Genomic DNA, 19,668 nt, shown 5'->3' on the forward strand with positions numbered 1-19,668 from the left:
GCCAGCTGCTGCCCGGCTGCTGTCTTGGGGGAGTTGGTGGTCACATCACGGGAGCATCTTAGGACAGAGGCAGAAAGATGAGCACGCACCAGCACTACGGCACGGGGCCCTGAGCTCAGTTCCTGGCCCCGGCACTAACTCTGGTGCAGTCTTACCCCTCCGGCCACAGGTACCTCTGCCACGCAGACAGCCCAGCAAGCTCAGAGCCTCTCTCAGCGGCATGAATTAGCCCACAAATCTGCTACATGGCATCACGGAGACCTTCCGTGGGATGGCCGTGCAAGCAGACTGGTGGAGCGCAGCCCGGCTCTAACCCGCAAAAACGCCAAAAAGCAGAAGCAACTGAGTTATTCTGACTTTTATTTCATTGCTTCTTAGTCCACACAGTCGGTATAAAATCAGAAAAGCAAAGCAAAAAAAAAAAAAAAGAACCAAAAAAACCCCCAAAATTAAACAAAAACAACAACAGCAACACAGCGTCTGGAGTCCTCAGAAGGCAGCCTGGGGTCTGCGCAGGTGCCCGTTCAATTCATGGCCAGACACATCGCTGACGCACAGACAGAGGACAGACATCTCGCTCCGGCAGCAAAGACCGACAGGGCTCCACCCAGAGCTGTTTCTGTTCCTCTTGACCACGGAGGGGAAAAAAGGAACCTCAGTTATAAATGCTTTATTAAAAATAATAGTAAGAGCAAGTCTAAGTACAAAAGCAGTTATAGCTCATTTATATTACACAGAATTATTTCTCACTTCTAGCTTTGTTGTTTACCTCAAGGTTGTTAACTGACTTTCCAGTGAATAAGGTTAAATGGCTAGCAATATAAGGAATGGTAAATAGATAGCACCATTTCATATATCTGGTATTTGATTTCATAGATATACTGGGTTTGCTTCTTTCTCATCGGTAGTTTAGCTCCACGGCAAGGATAAAGCACGTTTCACGGTTGGGAGCATCAGTGCCCCGGCGGCTTGGCATTGCACGGCACGGCACGGCACGGCACAGCACGGCACGGCACGCACCCCAGCCCTGCCGGCACGGGCACCAGGGGCATCCCCAGAGCCTCCACGGGCGAAGGAGGACAGCCCGTGCTGGACTGCAATTCAACCTAAGTGATTTAAAAGCCCAAATTCCCAGCGGGTGTGGTGGCAAGGCAATGGGACTTAGGCACATAAGTCATTTAGGCACTTGGGGCAATCAAAGCCTTTGCTCCGAAATCCTTCAAACCTTTCGGAAGCATCTCCCGTCAGATCTGGACGTGCACTTCCGTTACCAAGATCACAGCATGTGGCAGGAGTGGGGACCAACCCTCCAGCTGGCGTAAACAGGCGTAACTCCAATTTACGCCAGCCTAAAACCAGTCAGAGCTGGGGCATTCTGATGGTTCGATACAGGCTGGGATGGGGAAGGAGAGTTCAGGTCAAAGAGGATTTTGTATGAGAGAAAAATCACCGCGCTCTTGTTACACTGTTAGGAGTAATAGTTCCTTAGGCACTTGCTTTAGGCTTTAAAACATAGCATATGGTCAACAAAAGCAAACAATACTATGTACATATATGTAAAAAGTGTTATAAATAGGTTTTTTAAACCATAGATACTATATACATCTTCAATTAACAAGTAACCCTTTGAGTGTTTCCTTTTGGGGTCGGTTGGGTTTGGTTTTGGTTTTGGTGGGAGGGTTTATTCCTTTTTTTTTTTTTCTTTTTTTTTTTTGGTTAATTTTCTTTTCCGTTTTCTCGTCTATTTTCCCCCGCCTCCGTCTCCTCCGTGGACATCATGAGTGCCCTTGTCACGCCACGCCGCCTCCCGCGGCATCACTCGCGCTTCCGTAGGATGACGTAGATGATGCCGCTGGCGAGGGCCAGGGGGAAGGCCAGCCACGCCAGGATATAGGCGAAGCCGTAGGAGGTGTTTTCCGAGGCTTGGTGCCAGTCCGTGTGCCTCACTGTGAAGATGGCCGCGCCGCTCATCACGCAGAGCCCTGCCAGGGAAGGGCACATAGGAAGGGGTTAGCAACACCATGCACGGAGCAGTTCCCTGCTGGAAACCCAAAGCCAGAGAGGATAATACCCAATGCCAGCACGGGAAACTGTTTTTATTATTGCCCCCTTGTATCCTGTCTCCTGGAAAACTATGGTACGATTGGGGGGGTGCGGTGCTGTGGTCTCTGCCCCGGCCGCAGGTGAGTGGGGATAGCTCTGCCAGGCTCTGAGCAAGCAAAGCCACGGCCCATAGTGCAAGCAAAGCCGGAGCCCCTGGCCCAAGCAAAGTCGGAGCATCGCCTGGGCTAACCCATACCTCAGGCAAGCGTCGGGCATCCCCCAGCTCTGGGCTGTTGCTCCGGACCAGCCCCACTCCCCTGGGTGGCTTGTTTAAAGCCCAGACTGTAGCCTGAACTACCCTACCAGAGGTGCTGCAAGAGGTCAGACACAAATCCTGGTTTTTTTAAAGCACGAAAGTTTCTTTATCACATGCCCAGGCAAACACAGCTAGGGGCCAAGAACGCTCTGGCCGGGCAGGGTCTGTGCCCTGCAATCCCTCGTCCTCCTCCGGCGCTGCGCGAGGAGCTCAACTGCAAACCCCGCTCTCTGCAAGCCCCGCTGCGCCCGTGGCTCATCCCTCTTCCCCGGCTCCCGGCACCCACCCTCGCCAGCCAGGGGCCAGCACAGGTCCCCGAGGGCTGTCCAGCCGGGCCCGGCTCCGGTAGGCAGCGTTTAAGCTTTGTTGCAAAAACAACCCATCGGCGCTGGAGACTGCCCAGAGCTAACACAAAGCCACCTCTATTTCTGCCCGAAAACAAGCTCTTTCAGTCAATCCCAGCAGTTCTATTATACAGTCGTGGGGCTGTTGTCGGAGCAGAGTTCCAAATCCCCTGCACGGACCTCGGGACCACCTACATTTAACCACCGTGATATTTGAGCTGTAATTCCACTTGACACTGCTCCTTTGTTCTGGGAAAGTGCAGAAGTGGGAATACGTTTCATTAACACGCCGCTGGTGCAGTTTCCATTCTCTAAGCACGAGAGCCAACTCCCACTGCCCCGGCCCATGCAAAGAGAGCACAACAATTGTCTGCCGGTGCTGGTGGGACAGAGAACAGGCATGTGGCCACGCCGCTCACCTACAGACACCAGAAAATACAGCGGCAATTGTCCGCATGAGGAATTTGGCAAAATGGAGGCGATGGTTACGACTGCACTTCTGCAGCATCTGCACTGGTTTTGGCCCGGAGAACGTGCTCGGGAAGTGACAGACAGCCGCATTCAGCTGCTTGCATCGATGCAAGCAATAATGCATCACCACTTTAGAGCCTGGTTTTAAGAACACACACTAGTCTTGCTTTGACAGGCCAGGAGGACAAATGCTACCTAAAATCTGTTCCTGCAGGTTTGTGCATGCTGCCCCAGCCCTGCAGACCAACCAGGCTGGGTGCTGGTGCATGCTTGAGGTCAGCTCTCCAACACAGGTTTTTGCAAAAAGCTGCAGGATATGTGGAGAGAGCCCTTGAGGCTGAGCCTACCCTCTCCACCCCACGGGGACAGCAGCTCTAGGGTGGGAGGGATGAGAGAAAAGGGATGAAAGTGATGCTGAGGCTGGAGAGAGTGATGGAAAAGTTGGGTCAAACCCTGAGAGGCCCAAACCAACGTCTCTCCCATGCTGGGCTTGCACAGCTATGAGAAGTTACCCGTGGATGTGATGGACCCACCAAGGATGGAGGGGAGCTGTCGAGGGCCTTTTGATGCCTTTGTGATGGCTGAAATCCTACCAGGGCAAATTCAGCTAGACATTGGGGCATGTTTCCAAGCAGTGAGGAGAAGGTGCTGGGATGCATCCTGCCCTGCCACTGCACAACAGACCCAACTGACCTCGTGCATCTCTTCTTGCCCTTACCTCCGCTCCCCAGTTCCCCTGAGCCACAGGTGAAGTTGTAGTGGAGACCAGCCCCTGCCCTCCTCCCTGGCTCTCAGGGCACTGCTGCCCGGCTCTGCCACCCAACAGCACCCAGTGGTCCTGCCACTGGCACCCACTGGTTCAGGTCCAGCATTGCTGTTGGTCAGGCTCCAAAACTGGAGACCCTCAGCTTTGCCAAGCTGCATCACCCTGGGAGGAGGTGCAGGGTGATGGAGGGCTTCAGGAAGAGCCTTCTCATCCCCTCCCAGACGGAGGGAGGTCCTCTCCAGCTCTGCTGGAGCTGAGAACAAAGCACTCAAGTGGGTAAGACCCAGTCCCTGGCAGACCTGCAGCAGGGCTTTGTGGTGCCAGGGCTTTGCAAGGCATGGATGAACACCTGCAAAGCCTGAAGGCCACAGGAATTTCCTCCGTTGGCTTTAGACAGCAGTGGCCTTCCACAGCAAGCTGCAAGGAGATCACATCAGGTTCAGCTCCTTTGACCAGAGCCGTCCGTATCTCCAGGTGGGATCTCCTGGCAGCGCTGGCACAGCCATGCCCTGTTTCCTACCAACAACCCTGAAATTTAGGGTCACAAAGACCACAGCTGCCCTGAGCCCCCTACTCCAGCCCTGGCCCGGGAGAACAGCAAGGATGGCCACCAGTGCCCACCTCTGCATGGTCCATCCGGACTCAGACCTCTGCCTACAGGTCCCCCAGGCCATGGGGAAGCTTCAGGGGGATCAAGTCACACTTTTCCTGTCCTTCATACTGGCTGGAGATGGATTTGACCCATGCCTCAGGCCTAACAAGGAAAGAGACAGTAGGTCTATGGCCTGATCCTGCATCCCCTTAGGACACCCAGCACAGCCCGGACAGGAGGGTTGCAATCCCATTTTCTCTCTCTCTGAGAATGAGGATTCACCAGCAATCACTCAGGAGAGAGAAGCCTTCTGCTCCCAGATCTATTAGACAAGCTCTCAGGCAGATAATTGCATTATTAATGCCCATTTCCCCTCCTTGACTCCATGGCTGTAATGGGTTTCTACACATCTATCTTTCCAGAGACGGTGAACTGATCTGAACTCATCACCTGCACTGTGGCCAAGCAGATACACTTATAGCAGATTTCATGCCACACTTGCTAATAAAGGTTAGCTCTAAGCTTTTCTAGGGTTTGTGAAGGCCAGTCGCTTAGAGGATGCTCAGAAACTTTGTCTAAATTCAGTGGATGAGTTTTTCCACTGATTTAGTGGCAGGACCTAGGGTGGCTTTTAGTTTAACATCTAAAGCTCTAGCAAATGGTTAGTCTCCTTCCCAGACAGCCTGTCATAATTTAGCCAGAACCTCGTTGCGCGATTTAATTTTTCTAATCTGAACGCTTGAAAGTCCTCTCCACTGGTTTCATACGTGGAAATGTAAACGGAGCCAGTGGCTTTACAGCATCTATATTTGGAGAACTGCAACGTAGGACATGAACCGTGGCTCATTGCCAGTGCTGAGTTCTTTAAGAGTTAAAAATAGTAGCTGAAAGTTCAAAGTCAGCTGGCTCACCCTGCAAGCTCCAGCGGCTCTTTGCTGATGTGGAAAGCGCCAGGCCCCCTTATGGCAAGTTTATAAATAATCATCGGATCCTCTTTCGCCAAAAGAGGATCGTCACTACTTCCCCCACGCCGCCAGCAGTTGCGGAAACCTCGCCCAGCCCGGCCCAGGTGGGTCCCAGAGCCAGCGCAGCCACCCTGGACCCTCAGCACCCCACCCCGAGCCGCGGGAAGAGCAGGCAGAGCCCTCAGTCCGGCAGCCCCTGCACCCTGCCTGCCCCCACCGCCCGGGACCGCCGGCACAGCTCTGCCTCCGGCAGGTCTGGCACCCTGCCCCTCCGAAACCTCCCCGGCCGGGGCAGCAAGCCTCTTGCACCTTCCATGATGCAAGGGCAGAAGAGCTTGGATGCATAACGTGCCCTGACAGCCGGACCCCATCCTGGGGCGTGCGCGACCTCAACAGACCCAAATTATTCATCCCCCTTTCCCTTCACTGAGCCATGCAGGAGCCAGTTCGGTGGCCCTCCTGCTTTGGTACCCAAGAGCATGTTCGTTCCCACCATTATCCTCTCCTCTGTTTGAAAGCCCTTTCCCCACCGGTGACAGCCCCATCGATCAGCCCTCACTTACCAGCAAGGATTTGGAAGATTCCAGTAATGTAAAACCGCCCGCCCTTGGTGAGCGTGAACAGCTGGCAAAAGAACAGGAACAGGGACAAGACGCTGAAGATGATGGAGAGGATCATCATCGCTTGGACAGACTGCAGCCATTCTGGGGAAAGAAAGACAGACGGAAACCTCAGTGCTGGCATCACAGACAGCGAGCCCCCACCACAGCCCGTGGCCTCGGCACCATCCGCCGTGCCACCATCCCACCCCTGGCTCCCATTAAGTTTCTTAACAGCTGGGAGGATGTGGCCACATCCAGTGCTGCATCAGCTGGTGAGGTTCTCAACACGGGCACGATGCCGCCTGGGATTTAGGATGACGTGTGCGTGGACCAGCGTGCTGGGGTAAAAAGAATCGCAGGGCCACGCACTTTCTCAGGGAGCATTTATAACAAAATATGAGCGGAGATATTAGCCCTGACCTGAAGCCTGCAGAAATCAAGACAAAGCCTCTCCCCCAGCTTCATGTCAGGCCCTGGGAGTTCAGCTGTACTAGAAACACAAAAGCCATGTGCAACAAGCCGTAAGACACCGAGCTGGCCAAGCTCAGAGGTAAAATAAATACACAGCAAGTGAAAACACCCTCTGCCCTTGTGGAGTCAAACCTTTTGCAAAAAGCCTTCCCCAGCTGCCAAACGCAGCTGCCTTCCAGGGCAGACCAGTTAAACCAGCCCCTGCGTGACTCACTGCCCAGCTATTTCCAGGCTTCGTGGGTGTGTAACTCCCCACGTAAAAAAAAACATAAATAAACAAGCAAAATGCCGCTCCATCCCATGAGCTGCTGTAGTTTGACAGAAAGAGGCAGTGCCTCACAGCACCGGGACGGGGCTGTGCTCACAAATAGCTCTGCCTTTCTCTTTCCTTATAAAGTTTGAGATCAAAATGAGTATTCGCAGCCTTCCTTGAGAGGTCTTTAAGGATGCAACATCGATTAATTCACCACGAAAGCCAGGCAGGACTCGGCAGAGGCACACTGAGGCACAAACCACCCAGTGAAAGGCAAAAAATCATGCTTTGGGCTGGATCCTCAGACGGGGGAGAATTAGGCAGCACTGAAGGCTCAGTCTCAGTCCCAGTCCCATGTTCCTGCCACAGTTTTACTCTCACCAGCTTCGCTCCCCTGGCTGCAAGCTGCAAGAAATGGCTTTCTGCAGCAAATAGCTGAAACTAGCAAAACTTCCAAATAAAGCTACGCTTCAGCTTAGCAACCTTCAGTCCTTGGTGCAGCAAATGAGGCTGTTTGGGACTGCCCAGAGCAGCCTCTGCTCCCAGAGAAGCGATCACGCTTCCCCACCAAATCCTCTCAAGCTGCGCTCAGGGAGGTGAGAGCAGAATTCGAACTGGAGAGCGAGGTACAGCCTTCAACTGGGACGGCAATGATGATCCATGCCTGAGCCCTTCCAGAAAATCCATGCCTGCAGGGAACATCCTGTGCAATTTAGTAATGTCTGGCGTGTTTGACTTTGGATCGTGAATTCTACCTCTTGTCTTTGCATCTTGCCTCCAGACATTCATGCAACAGAGCAAATTCAGGCCCTGCTCACCAAAGCAGACTGAAACCACCCAGAGCGGCCTCTCCTCATTGCAGACAGCTTTTTCCTTCCCCTCCTTTTCACGCTTCCCATGCCAAACTACTCTGCAGCATTAACGGGCCCTGCTAAAGAGCTGCTGCGCTTCACTTGTTTCAGTGCCGCCGGGTTTACATCCACGTGCACCAGTTGCTGCCGTTCCTTAGGAGGGAGCAGCTATCACTGCTGTCACTTCCAGGAAATCCCACTGTGGTTTTCATACTGACGTGCACACAAAATGTCCCATACATTTCATCTGTCTCAGCTAGCCAGGCAGGGAAACCCCCCTGCCTCGACCACACCTGACCCTTCAGCTCTGGCCACGCTCAACCAGTGGGCAAGAGAGGGGATGAGGCAGCTCAGGCGCTGCTAAAAATCAAGTCATAAATCATTGCTCAGATGGGGTTGGAGAAGCATGGTTAGAGGATGTCCAGCTGCCGAATTGCAATCTCCTTCCACGCTTCAGCGCAGAAAGGGCTCCCATCTCATGTCTGGGAAGTTGAGCTTTCGTCTCACCCCTTCCCAAGCCCTAAAGCCATGTCCAGCTCCGTGCACCGGTTGAGCCAAAGCCTGCCCAGCCCCAAGCCCTGCAGTTTGGTCCAGGACTCAGAAAGCCAAGTCTTTTGTGATTTCAAAAGCCATGGGATCCGGCCCGGAGAGGAGCCCTTTCTGCTCGGAGGTGGATGCTCCAACTGCCGGTTATTTTAGGAGAAGGCTGTCTAGACGGAAAGCTGAGCTGAGCTGCCCTTTTAATTGCATCCGCCTCCCCGTGCCTCTTTTTTGGTTCTGAATGCAAATGATTTATACGGGCTTTGCAAAATCCCGTTGTAATAAAGAGCCGTGTCAGAGGAATATAAAGGCAGGCACTGAGAGGGAGGGGAAAGCCCACCGTGACCGGAGGGGTTTCGGCAGCCAGCCGCGCTGCCCTGCTGCAGCCAGAGAGCAGCAGCCGCACGAGCTTGTGAGCAGGGAAATCAAGAGATGATCCCACAGACCAGAGCTCTGGGCCTGCTCACATCCAGCCCTTTGCTGACTTTTATAGGCCTCCTTTGTAAAAACGAGGGGCAGGATCCCCAGCTCATGACTCAGAGACCCACAAGCACAAGCTGCTCTACTCCCACTAAGTCCAAGCCCAGCTGCCCACAGACTTCAGCTGTATTAGGATAGCTGACTGCCTTTAATTCATTTGAAAACACCACTATAACTGCAGATACGATTGCTACCTCCTCACCCCCATATGCTTTTAACTCCTTTGCTATTAGTGCTGTGTCCTACCTATAGGCTTTTAAAAATAAAGCGAGTTTCCCACAGGGAGGTCTGGGCCCCGTGAGTTGTACCGCGGGGTTGTCAGCACTGTTTACTCCCAGCCTGTTATTTGTGGTTTCCTCTGGGCAGCGAGTCGGTTATTCCATTTTTCTCCTGCATCTCTTCAGCTCCGTGTTTATATCTTTGTTCTTCAGGAGGAGGAAGAAAAGGAAACAGAGTGGAAAGGACAGATAACACCCTGCACGCCGCTTCCGGAGAGGACCCACTGGGAGCATTTTTAGAGCCCTTTCAGGCAGTCAGAAACAAAGTAAGAAGTTTTTACAAAACAAATTTGAAAATTTCCCTTAGCTCTGCAAGCCCTGATGTGCTCACGCCACCGCTTACAACAGCAGGGAAAAGACTTCACCCCTGGGATGCTGAAGACCACATTTCACTGCCCTAAAGTCTAACATGAAGGACAGAAACCCAGAGCAGAAATTGAAACTTAGAGCAGAAATTGAAACCTAGAGCAGAAATTGCAGCTGAACCCCCCCAGAAAGACAGTAGCTGACCCAACCCCTTCCAGCAAAGCCCCAGCCCTGCTTGCAGGGAGGTTTTATACCTGGACAAGGGGTGCAGCTGAGCAGGACTGAGGGGGCTGGCAGAAACATGCCCTTGGCCAGGAGCAGAGGGCCTTAAAGGGCACGCGTTGCCTCCCCAGGGTTTAATTCACTGCTCTGTCGTAGACACCCTATCCTCTTTTGACCCAGCCAAGGAAAAAGAATAAAGCACAAGCTGAAAAGAAACTTCTCTGAGCAATCAGCTTACACACCCGCTGTGAGACGTCACTGAATCAGTGCTATGCCTTAAAAACCTGTGACCTGCAGCTGATGGTAACATACTGCACGTATAGCTTTCCCTTTGCAAACTGCGTAGGCACTGTACACTTAAAAAGCAACCACTTCTCAGGAAGAAAACATCCACTAAGGAAGTAACCGTAGCATATAATATATACAAAACTAGAGGGAGGGGAAATTCATGAGCACATTTGCATGGTAAAACCTGTGCCTTCAATGCTACAAAATAAATCTCAGCAGGGTCGGAAACAGCACGTGCATCTACTGGCACAAAGGCACCAGCCCAGGTCTGCCAGGAAAAGATGTGTTTTCTGAGCAGAGTTTTTCCAAAGCAGACTCTCGGACTTCAAGGTCTGATCAAGAACCTGAACCCAACTCGCATCCTTGCCTACGAAGCAGACAGGCCACATCACAAGCGCTGGGGCTTGCAATGGTTTTAAACCTCGATATTCAAACCCCCCTTAAGAGGGTTGAAAAAGGGTGAACTGAAGATGCAGAAATATTAGCTCAACTGCATCGTTCTTCTGGGGCTGAACTTCCGACCGCTGCCCCTTGGCAACTCGCTGTAGCAACCCAGAAAGGCAAAAAAGCTCAGCTACCTGCAGTGCTATTCCTCAGCAGCACAGGCCCCCCCGCCACCACCCACAGCCCCACCACCCAAAGCGAACGTCTCTCCTGTTGAGGAGAACAGCATCACGGTTCATCCCCCACATCCAGCAGAGCCGCTAAGCTCTCCTAGGGAAAAAAGAGCTCCATGACATTGCAAATTTCTTCTGCTTCGGTCCCAGACCTCCCACCAGCACGAAGTCAAACCTTCCCCAGCCACGCTCTGGGCCGCTGGATGCTCAGGCTGGGACAGGCAGGTTTTCCACCCAACAGTTGCTCCTTTCCTATCCTCCTATGTCCACTCCCTGGAGAGGACTGTAGGGTGCTGGATCGAGGTATTCCTGGAAATCCCACCAGAAAAGGGGGATTTTAAAGAGCTCCCAAGTTATTTGTAAGGGCCAGGGGATGAGCAGGTGGGAAACACCGGGGCTGCGGGGAGGCAGTGAATGAACACGGTGCTGCAATTCCTGCCCAAGGCTTCCTGGTCCTCCTCTGTAGCTCCCTTCAGAAGGAAATGAAACCCTCAAAGCCCTCTTTTCTCCTCTTGTCCTCTTTTTCTCTCGGCTGTCCTCCCTTTTGCCTTCTCCTCGAAGCTCCATCCAAGAAGTTCCTGAGGCCAGGAGGTCCGTAGCTTTCCAGAGCTGCCACATTCAGACGTCCCGTCAGACTGTCAAAGCTCACGTCCCGCAGAGGCAACTGCCGGTGCTGCCGAGGCAGCAGAAAGCTGCTGGCACCATGAAAAACACCTTCCAACAGCTCCACAATGCCCAAGCCAGCTCCTCTCCAAGACCCTCGGCGTGGTGGCTCTGAGCTCCCTTTGGCTTACGTGTCAGAGCGAGCTGAGGTGGCAGACACATCATTTCAGGCTCAGGTCCTCCAAAGGGCTTAGGTACCAACTCCCACTGATTTCAAGTCCAGGCACCAGGAGCAGGGATGGGGAGCAGTGCCCTGACCCACAGGCATGTTGCAGGGGTACACTCAGCCTGTGGCCACGGGGACACCCAAGAGTCTCATCAAGGCCAAAAAGAAATGTTGGATTAAGAGTTTTCCAGCACTGCACTCTACAGTGGACTTCCCCACCCATTCTTCTGGTTTTGCAGTCACAGTTTGCCCACAGGTTTGCCGCCTTCCTCCCTTTTCCTCCTCTCCTATGGGCCAAAGCCCCCCACCCAGCAGGGAAGGTTGACTGATCCCCCTCCCCTTACGCAGAAATATGGGAGGCAAAGAGCTCTGGAGCGGCCGAGAGCAGGGAAAACAGCACTGGTTCCCTACCTCTCCTTATCAGATGCTCTTTGTAAGAAGAACAAGCAACAACAAAAACCTGGTTCTAAACAGAGGTTCATATCGTACGCAACGTGGTTATGGCAGAAACTGATCTGAAACACAAAATATTCTCCTGGAATACCCCACAGTTTGTTTTAGACAACTAAGGGGCAAGCTACGGCCACCCACAAGCTGGCAGAGAGGGGTTCAGCCCTGCCCAAGTTAATCCCATGTGATCTATCATTAATGACAAAGCGGGTGCCCCGGACCCACGAACTGCTGAGGTTAAAAGCTAGCTCTTCGCTGCTCTGCTGCAACCTGCAAAGACCCTGAAGGAGCAGAGCTGTCCCCACATCAGGATATCTGTTCATGTGGTCTGTAAGCTGAACGGGGCCGGCTGACGGCTAGAACCTCAAGTACAAAGGCTATGCGCTATCACACAAACAAGCTATACATTATTTACTGCATGGCTTCATTAGAACAGATTCAGCATCCTTAAATATGGGTAATTTCTTGCTAGTTTGCAGCTGCCCAGCAGAAATAAAGCAAAAGACTGCAACAACACTGTGCCCGCAGACGCAGCAAGACACACAGCGTAAGGGCAGAAGGTAACTTTAGGATTCAATAAAAAGCTGACACCATGTTTTAAATCTTTAAATCTTTGAACTTCTAATTTGCAGGGGTGACTGGACTATCGCCGCCGTCTCACTCTCCTGTGCTAGGAAGCGTCCCCTCACCAGTGACAAATTCTCCAAGTCTTGATCCAGTTGGTACAGTCTCAGTTCTTCCAGTGGGCTAGAGGGGAATTTGCCCCCATCTCTTTTAGTTCAGATATTTTATACTCACTATCAATAAGGGAATTAGACATTGAGAAATAATTTTCTCAATAATGGTGACCCATCTGGGCTTTGCTTGTGGCCATCACATCAGCAAATCATCAGCATCATACAGCTCAGGGCACTTAGTAATCATGTGGATTGGCAGCCTGCGTATTTCCCAAGCTTTGGGGTTTTCTTTTCCTTTTAAAAAAGCCAAAAAACACCAGCCTGCCTGTGAACAAGCCAGTCATGCAAAAGCCACAGTGCAGCGACAGGAGAAATGGTAAGAAGACAACAGGAAGAACATCTCCTGATGTTACAGAAGGACGTAGGGATCTCCACGGAGGTCCCCACTGCTTCCCTGCATTCGGCATTCCCACCAAAATCAGAGGAAGAGCAGTAGAAAGTAGCAGAAAAAAAATCTTCTTGCCTGCATAAAAAACTCAGTTGTGGAGAGAAAAGGCCATTTTTGGAGGAAAAAAATATCGCTGTCTGGAAATTTGAGGTGGAATCTACTTAAGAGCACTTGAGCAGCTCAGGTCCGGCCATGTGCCTCGTGTCTGCAGTGGGATTGCACAGCTGGGGGCTGGCGCGCAGCCGTGCCGATGCACAATTCTGGGATTCAGAGCTGAATTCTTGAGATAAGTCTTTTCCAGGAATGTCTGACAGCGCAAACGAAGCAAAGATTGCAACATTTTTTCCATAGTTCTCGGCCTCTTGGGAAAAAAAAAGTCATTATCTAACAAGCAAACGCAGAAATCAAAGCAACAAGCAGGCAGTTGTAAAAGGCGAAGAAGTGGGCATCTGCCCCCGACCCGGCATTTCCTCCTCCCTCCCTGCGCTTGCTCCCATCAGGGCTGCTCAGCCCTCACATACACAGGGGGTTCAAGCCGTGCCGAGAGGAATTTGGGAGGTGGGAGCTCAGCCTCCACTGAGGCCAGCTCCATCCTGTGCCCAAGGTCTGCTAATGTCCCGGGGAGCCCCGGTCCGATAGTCCTCCTGCGGTCAACCCTTGTGTTGTTTTGCTGCTTATTCCATCCCCATGGGTTAATCTATGAGGTTAGGAGCACAGTCCCAAACCTGCCCCGGTGTTAAACGCAAACAAATCTTGCTGGCACCTGGTTTTAGCAAGTTCAGCTTCTCGTTGGGTACCCACATAACAGCCATCTAAACAAAAGGGTCCCTGCGCAGCAGTACAGCAGGTGAGAGGAGGCTCATCCATCCTCACCGTGCCGAGACCAAGGGGAGCATCTCAGCACAACAAACCCACCACTCTGGTGCTACGGCAAAACCCCCCAAAGCCCCCATCCGTGCTGAAAACGCGAGACCCAGCCCTACCTAATTCCACATATTCTGAGCACTGAGTACCACTCCTTTTCAAAAAGAGAGGAAGAAATAACTGCACTACAGCGGCCACTGCGATGGCCAGAAGGAAAACTGCCTCTACGTAAAGACCACGTTCTGCCAAAATTCCCAAACGAGGATTTCTTGCTCTTAGCCCAGAGCAGACCTTGGCACTCTGCGATTAACCGTTAAGCACCGTCCTTGGCACAGGCACAGAGAAACAAATTCTTAAGGCTTTCCACAACCCAGCATAGCATGCACAGCCTGTGTTTTGAAAGAGATTTAAATGAGAACGGTTTGCGGTGTTTCGTATAGGATCTTTCATATTTTTGAAAGTAAGCATATTCCTAGCAAAGAGAGTTTGAGGAGCGTAACAAGGCCCAGGCAGGGGACGAGCGTGAGCCTCGGAGCTGGCCCTGCCACAGCATCCTTTCCCCATGTCCCCGCTATCGCTCCGAATAGTGGCCAACCGCAGCTCCCCTGGCAGCGGGACCAAGGGGCTCGGAGTCGGGCAGCGGGGAGGGAGGGTGCAGGGATCCACTGGAAAGGATGCTGCGTGGTATTTTTATTCTGTTTTTACAAAGAGATTTTAAAAGCATTGCGTAAGCCTAGGAAATATCTTTTGATTTTGTGTTCCTACAGCACCGGTGAGCTCTGGATCCTGCATCCAGGATCCCGCCAGATGAGGACTGGTCCTCAGCAGCACTGCTCCCGCACCCCTGCCGTGGGGTGGACGGGGCAGAAGCTTTTGCCCAAGCAAAACCGCCTTCTCCTGATGCCAGAGCAGAGCCGTCATATGAACAAGAGCTGGCAGAGAGCTCTTTAAGACTTGAGCACAATGCACCTCTACTCAAAGAGCAGCCCACTGGGGCACCTTATCAAGCAAACTCAGCTGCTCGACCGCGTTTTTAGCAGGGCCATCTTGACTATAGCCCCTTTAACGTTAAAAAAATAATCGCTGGAAAGGATCCAGAGGGAAGCACCTCTTTGAGCAGCTTCCGGGAACAGGGCAATATAGACTCACAATACCCAGCAAGACAGTCAGACATGGAGGAAACCATCCCAGCCGCATTTTGGACAAGCACCTCTCAACACTGACAACTCCCCGCCACACAGCATCCTGCAAACACCCAGAAAAAGCAGTGCAGGTTTGAAAAGCAAAAGGTTTGGGGAGGCTTTAGAGCCCTCAGCTCTGGGACTCGGGGGCGGGGGGGGGCAATCGCTGCCTTTTATTTCAAAGTGCAAGGTCAGCAGTTTTGGAGCACGCGTGAATGGCTGTGAAGCAGCCTGCCTACGCTGCAGATAGCCAGCACCAGCCAACTGCTGATGAAGGACATGGCTCCAGAAGGCTCCTCGGCTGGGATGGGATCCAGCCGCTTCCCGGCCGGCCCGGACACCACCAGGCGTCAGCAGAGACCCGCGGCGGTGGCTTCGCTCCCACCGAAACCAGAGCCTGGGCCCATGCAGGGAAACACGTCTCTGCTTTCAGCCCAGGGAAGATAAGAGGGAGAGGGAGCATCAGCACCCACCTCCCTGCGTGGGGTAACCCCGAGTGTTTTGCTCCCAGCAGGCTGGGGATTAGGGTGACCTGAATCTCCAAAACCCTCTGACAGTCTCCCATCACCGCGAGACCCTTTGAAAGCACTCAGTGCCCTCAGTGCGACCGTTCCCTCCTCGCCAAGACCACGTGGCATCGGTTTGCTCCTATGCCAGGACTGTGTTTCCGGCATAGTGTGACTGTGCTCCCGGTGACATTAGTATGATTCACAACTGGTTTCACTGGGGGTTACACTGGGATTCCAAGGGAAAGCAAAAACCCAAGCTAACTGAAAACAAATGCTGGACACAGCACCGCTGGCATTAGCCCTGTCTTCTGGGGAAACTGAGGCACCGGCTTGCCTGACTCCCTGAGCCCGTATTTAGTGTTACCGGTACCACTAGGTGCCCTGGAAACCCTGCGTCCCGGCGTCTTAGCAAGCACTCCTCCCCTGCTGACCTCACCAAACAGCTCGCTGGGTGATGTCACCCAGCATGACATCAGCTTTCACCCAGCTTAGTCCAGAGGTGGCTGTTCAGCCACCCCAGCTGTGCAGGTGCCACGGGGGCCATTTCAGCAGCGGGACAAAGAAGGGCCCAAGCACTCAGCACATCCCACACGCGGTGCTCGGCAGCGAGCCACGGGGCGAGGAGTGTGCCCGAAAACTCAGCCTGTCACAGCAGCAAAAAGCAGGGCAGCTCTCCAGATATAGGGGACAGGGTGTCGTCCGGAGACAGGCTGTCCTCGGGGCACCGCGTGCACCTTTAGAACACTCTCACAACCGGAGCAAGAGGGAGGCGTGCCGAAAATGGCCTCTCCACTCCCAGCACTGCAACAGCCGCCCAGCAAACCCCGCTCCAAGGGCTGCCCCACGTTTGTACATCCAAGTGTAATCGAAACGGGCTAACAACAGGTGACCACCAAAAAGCACTCGAGCCCGTCGCCTCCGCTGTGGCTGAGCGTGCCAAACACCCTGCCACGGTGCCACTGGGAGCTGCCCCACAGCTCGAGGGCAGCAGGGCAGAGCGATGGGCGTTGGGTCTGGTACCAGTGCTAAGCCCCATCACAACTTCAGGGACCACCAAGGCAGGGACGGGAGCAATCCCCCCGCTGCTGGGCCAGCCCGGTATCCCCCCACCAGGACACCGGGGACGCGGTGGAGCCCTGCCCCTCCATCTGGGGCCAGAGCAGAGGAGGCAAGGGGAAGGGGTGGGAGGGAACAACTTCAGGGGGGTGCAGGCAAAAGCAAGAGGGAATCACAACCTGCAAAGGCAAATCCCTCTTGATTTCATAAGTCTGGGGAGGAGAATAAAAGCGAGGGGCAGCAGCAGCCCTGATTGCCGGGGAGCACTCACCGTTCGTGGACGACGTCAGGCAGTGGAAGACGCTACCGGAGGTGCAGTTCTGCCAGAGGTCCGCCGTGTGCCCGCCGTTCACCAGCCATTGCTGCAAAGAGACGCAGCCCCGTGAGCAGGGCCCTGGCAGGAGGTGGCAGGCAGCCGCGTGCCCCCCCCCCCCCCCCGGGGATTCGGCACCGAGCAGCCCCAGCGCGTACCGGCACGCGTGTGCCCGGCCGGGTGCTGCCAGGCACGTGCTTTTCTTTAGAAAGGGGTTTGGAAAGTAAATACTGGTATTTGCTTTTAGGTGCTTTCACCTCAACGGCAGAAAAACAGAAGCTCTTTATTCTCTTTAAACATAGACCAAGTCCCACGGGGCACGCACACTTCCCTCCCCTCTGCCGTCCTCGCCCGGTGCCTGGCCGGGCTATTTGAATGCTTCCACGTGATTTCTAACGACTTGGAAGATTTTCGTAATGTCTTCTACTACTACTACCACCCCAAAAAAAAAGAAAAAAAAATATGGGAAAGACGAACCTGGTGAAGCAAGCCTGGAACTCACCAGCTCCACAAAACTGCTGCCTTAAAACCAAGTCAAACCTCTTCCTAAGTAGATGACACGTTAACTGGGCTCTAGATCGAGAACAGTGCTGGGAACCCTCTGTGCAGCATCCAACCCTCAATCTTCCCACTGCTTGCAAAGCTTACGCTTTGAAAATCACCAGCAGGAGCCCATCTGGGTTAGGAGAGAGAAGCTGTGCCAAATTCACAGCCCCAAAGGAGCAGACCTGGAGGGCAAAACTGCTGCTGCTGAGGAGCCAGTGCCCAAACCAGCCCTGTTTCAAGGGGTTTCGCTCAGACTGGCTGTACTGGTCCTGCAGGCCAAAGCCCGTTAGCAGGCAGAGCTCCTTTAGGAAAGGGGAGTGCCGTGTCACCCCCACGGAGGGTATTTTGGGTGCTCTGAGGCTGCTCCCTGATGTGAACCAGCGTGGGGACGATGAGGAGATGGGCTTCCACAGCGCTCTCCTCTGTACTAACGTGGACGCCCTGAGCACCCGCTGCGGCACACAACCAAGCGACCCACCAGTTACACCGGACAGCACAAATACAGAAAGAGCTTTCTGTGCAAAATGCTCCAAAACCCCGCTGTTAATAAGACCAGCAAATGGCAAGTCAAGGTTTCCTGCTAAGAGCTAGGCTGGAAAATAAAACACAAATAAAAATAACACCTTCTGGTCTTGCCATGCCATGCCACCCCGCCGGCCGCTCCCTGCCTTGCCCATACCCCGGTGCCAGAGGGAAGTCCGTACTTACACTAACGATGGTGGAGACGAAGAGGAGCACCAGCACGGTGACGTGGAGCACGATGATCCCCAGCAGCAAAAGCAGCATCTTGGTGGTGGCGGAGGGCAGAACTGGAGGGGGAAAGGGATGCTGCTGAGTGAGTGAGTGAGTGAGTGAGAGTGTGCGTGCGTGTGAAGCCCGGCCCCGAGGGCAGCAGGAGGCGCTCCGCCGATGGCAGGAGCCCGCCCGGCTCCGGGGGGCGGCTGGGCAGCGCCCGGCTCCCGGGCTTCTTCCCTCGGGCCCCGCCGCCGGAGGAGGGGTCCGAGCCCTCTGCCCGGACCCGCTCCCGGATACCCGCGGGGGGTCCTCCGAGCCCTGCCCCCGAGCCTGCGCCTCCAGGCCCGAGGTGGCTTTCCCAGCCCCCCTCCCCTGGGGACCCCCGTGGCGGGGCTTCCCCGCGGGGGTCCCCCAGCCCCTCTCCTCCGAGGGGGGGCTCCGATCCCTCTCCCCGAGGGGAGTGTGCTCCTCGGCACTCCCCGGGGAGGGGTCTATCTCGGCGCATCTCACCCAAGGGGCTACCCCGGCCCCTCTCCGCCGCGAGGGGGGGGGGTTCCCCTGCCCACCTATCCATGGGACCACCGGGGATGACTCTGTCGGCTCCTCTCTCCAAGGGAGGCTTTCCCCGGCCCATCTCCCCTGGCGACCCCCGGGGGGTGGGGTGTCTAACTCGGCCCATCTCACCCGACGGGGCTACCTCGGCCCCTCTTCTCCGGGGTCTCAGCCCATCTCCCCTCGGCACCCCCAGCAGAGGGTCTCTCGGACCCTCTCTCCGGGGGGGGGGGGGGCTTTCCCCAGCCCATCTCCCCTCGGGACTCTCGGAGAAGGAGGGAGGGGTTGCCGTGACCCACTCTCCCTAGAGGACCCCCGGAGCAAGGAGGGGGGGGAATCCCCCAGTCCCTCTCCCCTGCGGACCCCCGGAGGGTCTCTCCGGCCCCTCTCCCCCTCGGCGTGGCTGTTCCCCTCCCCGGGGGAGCGCAATAGCGGCGACCCCCCAGCAGCCGCCCCCCGCCGTCCCCCTCCCCAGCCCGGCTGGCGGAGCGGGCCGGGCCGGGCCGTACTCACGTCGCGGCGGAGCCGAGGGGCGCTGGGCGGCGGGAGCGGGCAGCGGGAGCGGAGCGGGCAGCGGGAACGGGCAGCGGGAGCGGGCGGCGGCGCTGTCAAGTTTCCCCTTTAACCGGGGCCACCGCCCCGCTTGCGTCTGCGGGACAGGGAGGGCCCTGCGGCGGCGCCCGGCCGCGCCTCCTATAAATGCGGCAGCGCCCGGGCCCCGGCCCCCCCCGAGCCCCCGCCTGAGGGTCACTCACTCCCCATCCCCATCCCTCCCCATCCCCGGGACGCGCACACACACGCACGGCCGCTCCCGCCTCTGCCCTCCCGCCGGGCAGCGGGGAGATTTGTGGGGACCCCCCCCTCCCCCCCAAGCCTGGGCTGCCCCCCCCCTTTTTCCCCACGATGGATCCCCGGCGTGGGGAGCCCGAAGGGGGGGTGGGGGGGGGGGGGTGGGAACCATCGGGAAGCGGCTCTGCCCCGCTCCGCTTTCCGGCGCGGCCGCGCGTGGGCGTGGGTGGGTGCCTGCGTGTCTGGGAGCGGTTGACGCAGCGGAGTGCGAGGCTATAGGAAGCCGGGGCGCGCCCGGGGCGGGATGCGGCCCC

General features: G+C 55.1%; 1 protein-coding gene across 1 annotated transcript; it reads right to left on the bottom strand.

Annotated features, from left to right (window-relative positions):
* Nucleotides 1-343: 343 nt before the first annotated feature.
* Nucleotides 344-19,141, bottom strand: PMP22 (peripheral myelin protein 22). Its single transcript, XM_050908286.1, has 5 exons — nt 19,079-19,141; nt 17,987-18,087; nt 16,691-16,781; nt 6,061-6,201; nt 344-1,982 (listed from the first exon to the last, which is right to left on the bottom strand). The coding sequence occupies exons 2-5, from the start codon at nt 18,062-18,064 to the stop codon at nt 1,816-1,818; spliced, it is 477 nt and encodes a 158-aa protein (XP_050764243.1). The 5' UTR covers nt 18,065-18,087; nt 19,079-19,141; the 3' UTR covers nt 344-1,815.
* Nucleotides 19,142-19,668: the final 527 nt, after the last annotated feature.

This window comes from Gymnogyps californianus, chromosome 19, assembly GCF_018139145.2.
Source record: "Gymnogyps californianus isolate 813 chromosome 19, ASM1813914v2, whole genome shotgun sequence".
Classification (NCBI taxonomy): domain Eukaryota; kingdom Metazoa; phylum Chordata; class Aves; order Accipitriformes; family Cathartidae; genus Gymnogyps; species Gymnogyps californianus.